Source organism: Scylla paramamosain, chromosome 9 (genome assembly GCF_035594125.1).
Source record: "Scylla paramamosain isolate STU-SP2022 chromosome 9, ASM3559412v1, whole genome shotgun sequence".
Taxonomy (NCBI): Eukaryota; Metazoa; Arthropoda; class Malacostraca; order Decapoda; family Portunidae; genus Scylla; species Scylla paramamosain.
Window position 1 is genome coordinate 14,399,101 of NC_087159.1, and position 900 is coordinate 14,400,000.

The 900-nt window shown below is 39.0% G+C and overlaps 1 protein-coding gene across 2 annotated transcripts in view; it reads left to right on the forward strand.

Moving 5' to 3' along the window:
- The first annotated feature begins 272 nt into the window (after positions 1-272).
- LOC135103652 (KRAB-A domain-containing protein 2-like) overlaps positions 273-900 on the forward strand; it is a 2,048-nt gene continuing 1,420 nt past the window's right edge. Inside the window, exons 1-2 of one of the 2 annotated variants that reach the window (XM_064010204.1) lie at positions 651-790; positions 898-900. The exon at positions 898-900 is cut by the window's right edge and continues 1,417 nt beyond it. Coding sequence is in view for 1 of the 2 variants with exons in the window: in XM_064010203.1 (XP_063866273.1) it covers positions 278-900 (623 nt within the window). In the remaining variant the exon portion in view is untranslated. The other variant, XM_064010203.1, reaches the window with a different exon arrangement.

A 900-nucleotide genomic window follows, 5' to 3' on the forward strand; every position in this document is an offset into this window, starting at 1 on the left:
TGAATTGAATGACAAACCAGTGTCTACAGTTTTGTTCGAATGTTGTTCGAAACTTTGGGTCTGTTACCGAGTTGTTGTGAGCAAAGATGTTGTTCGAAGCTTTGGGTTTGTTATAACCGAGTTGTTGTGAGCAGGTGCGTGCAAATTCTTTCAAACGAGAAGCATAGTGAGTGGCGCTAAAACGCGAAGTAAAGTGGCGCTAAAACGCGAAGTAAAGTGAGTGTGATGCTAAATCTTTCTAAACTTATGGATTTCTGATTACTGTGTGGGTTCGCTGATGTTTTTTTCTCTATATTTTCTTTGTAAATTACTAAACTTTTCTATCTATTACAGTTTATGCACTATGGATCAAGCTGCTTTTGAACTTCAGCTGCGTCAAACGCTGCAAGGCAAGGCTGAAAATGCTGTCATCCAGCCCGCTCTCCAGCGTGATCAGTGGTTGCAGGATTTGTTAAGAATCAATTCTTCTGGAGCCCAGTCTACATTTGACTATAACCTCAAGAAACGCTATGAAGTTCTGCGTGTTGGCAATGCTGACCGACTTATTCGCAAAAGAAAAGATACCAGTGAACATGAATTTAAGTTTGTTGCATGTGTAGAAGAAGTGTTTGGTATTATTAAAACAGCTCATGAAGCTATTGGCCATGGAGGTGGCAAGAAAACAATTGCAGAAGTGAGAAAGAAATGGTCAAACATCACACAAGAAGTATGCTACCTCTACATTTCATTCTGTGAGCACTGTCATCAAAAGAAAGCCAGAAAAACTCCAAAGGGTTTGGTAGTAAAACCGGTACGCAGTCATGATATCCATTCTAGATGCCAGATAGATCTTATAAATTTTCAAACATTACCTGATGGAAACTTTAAGTACATCATGACATATGTAAATCATTTCAGCAA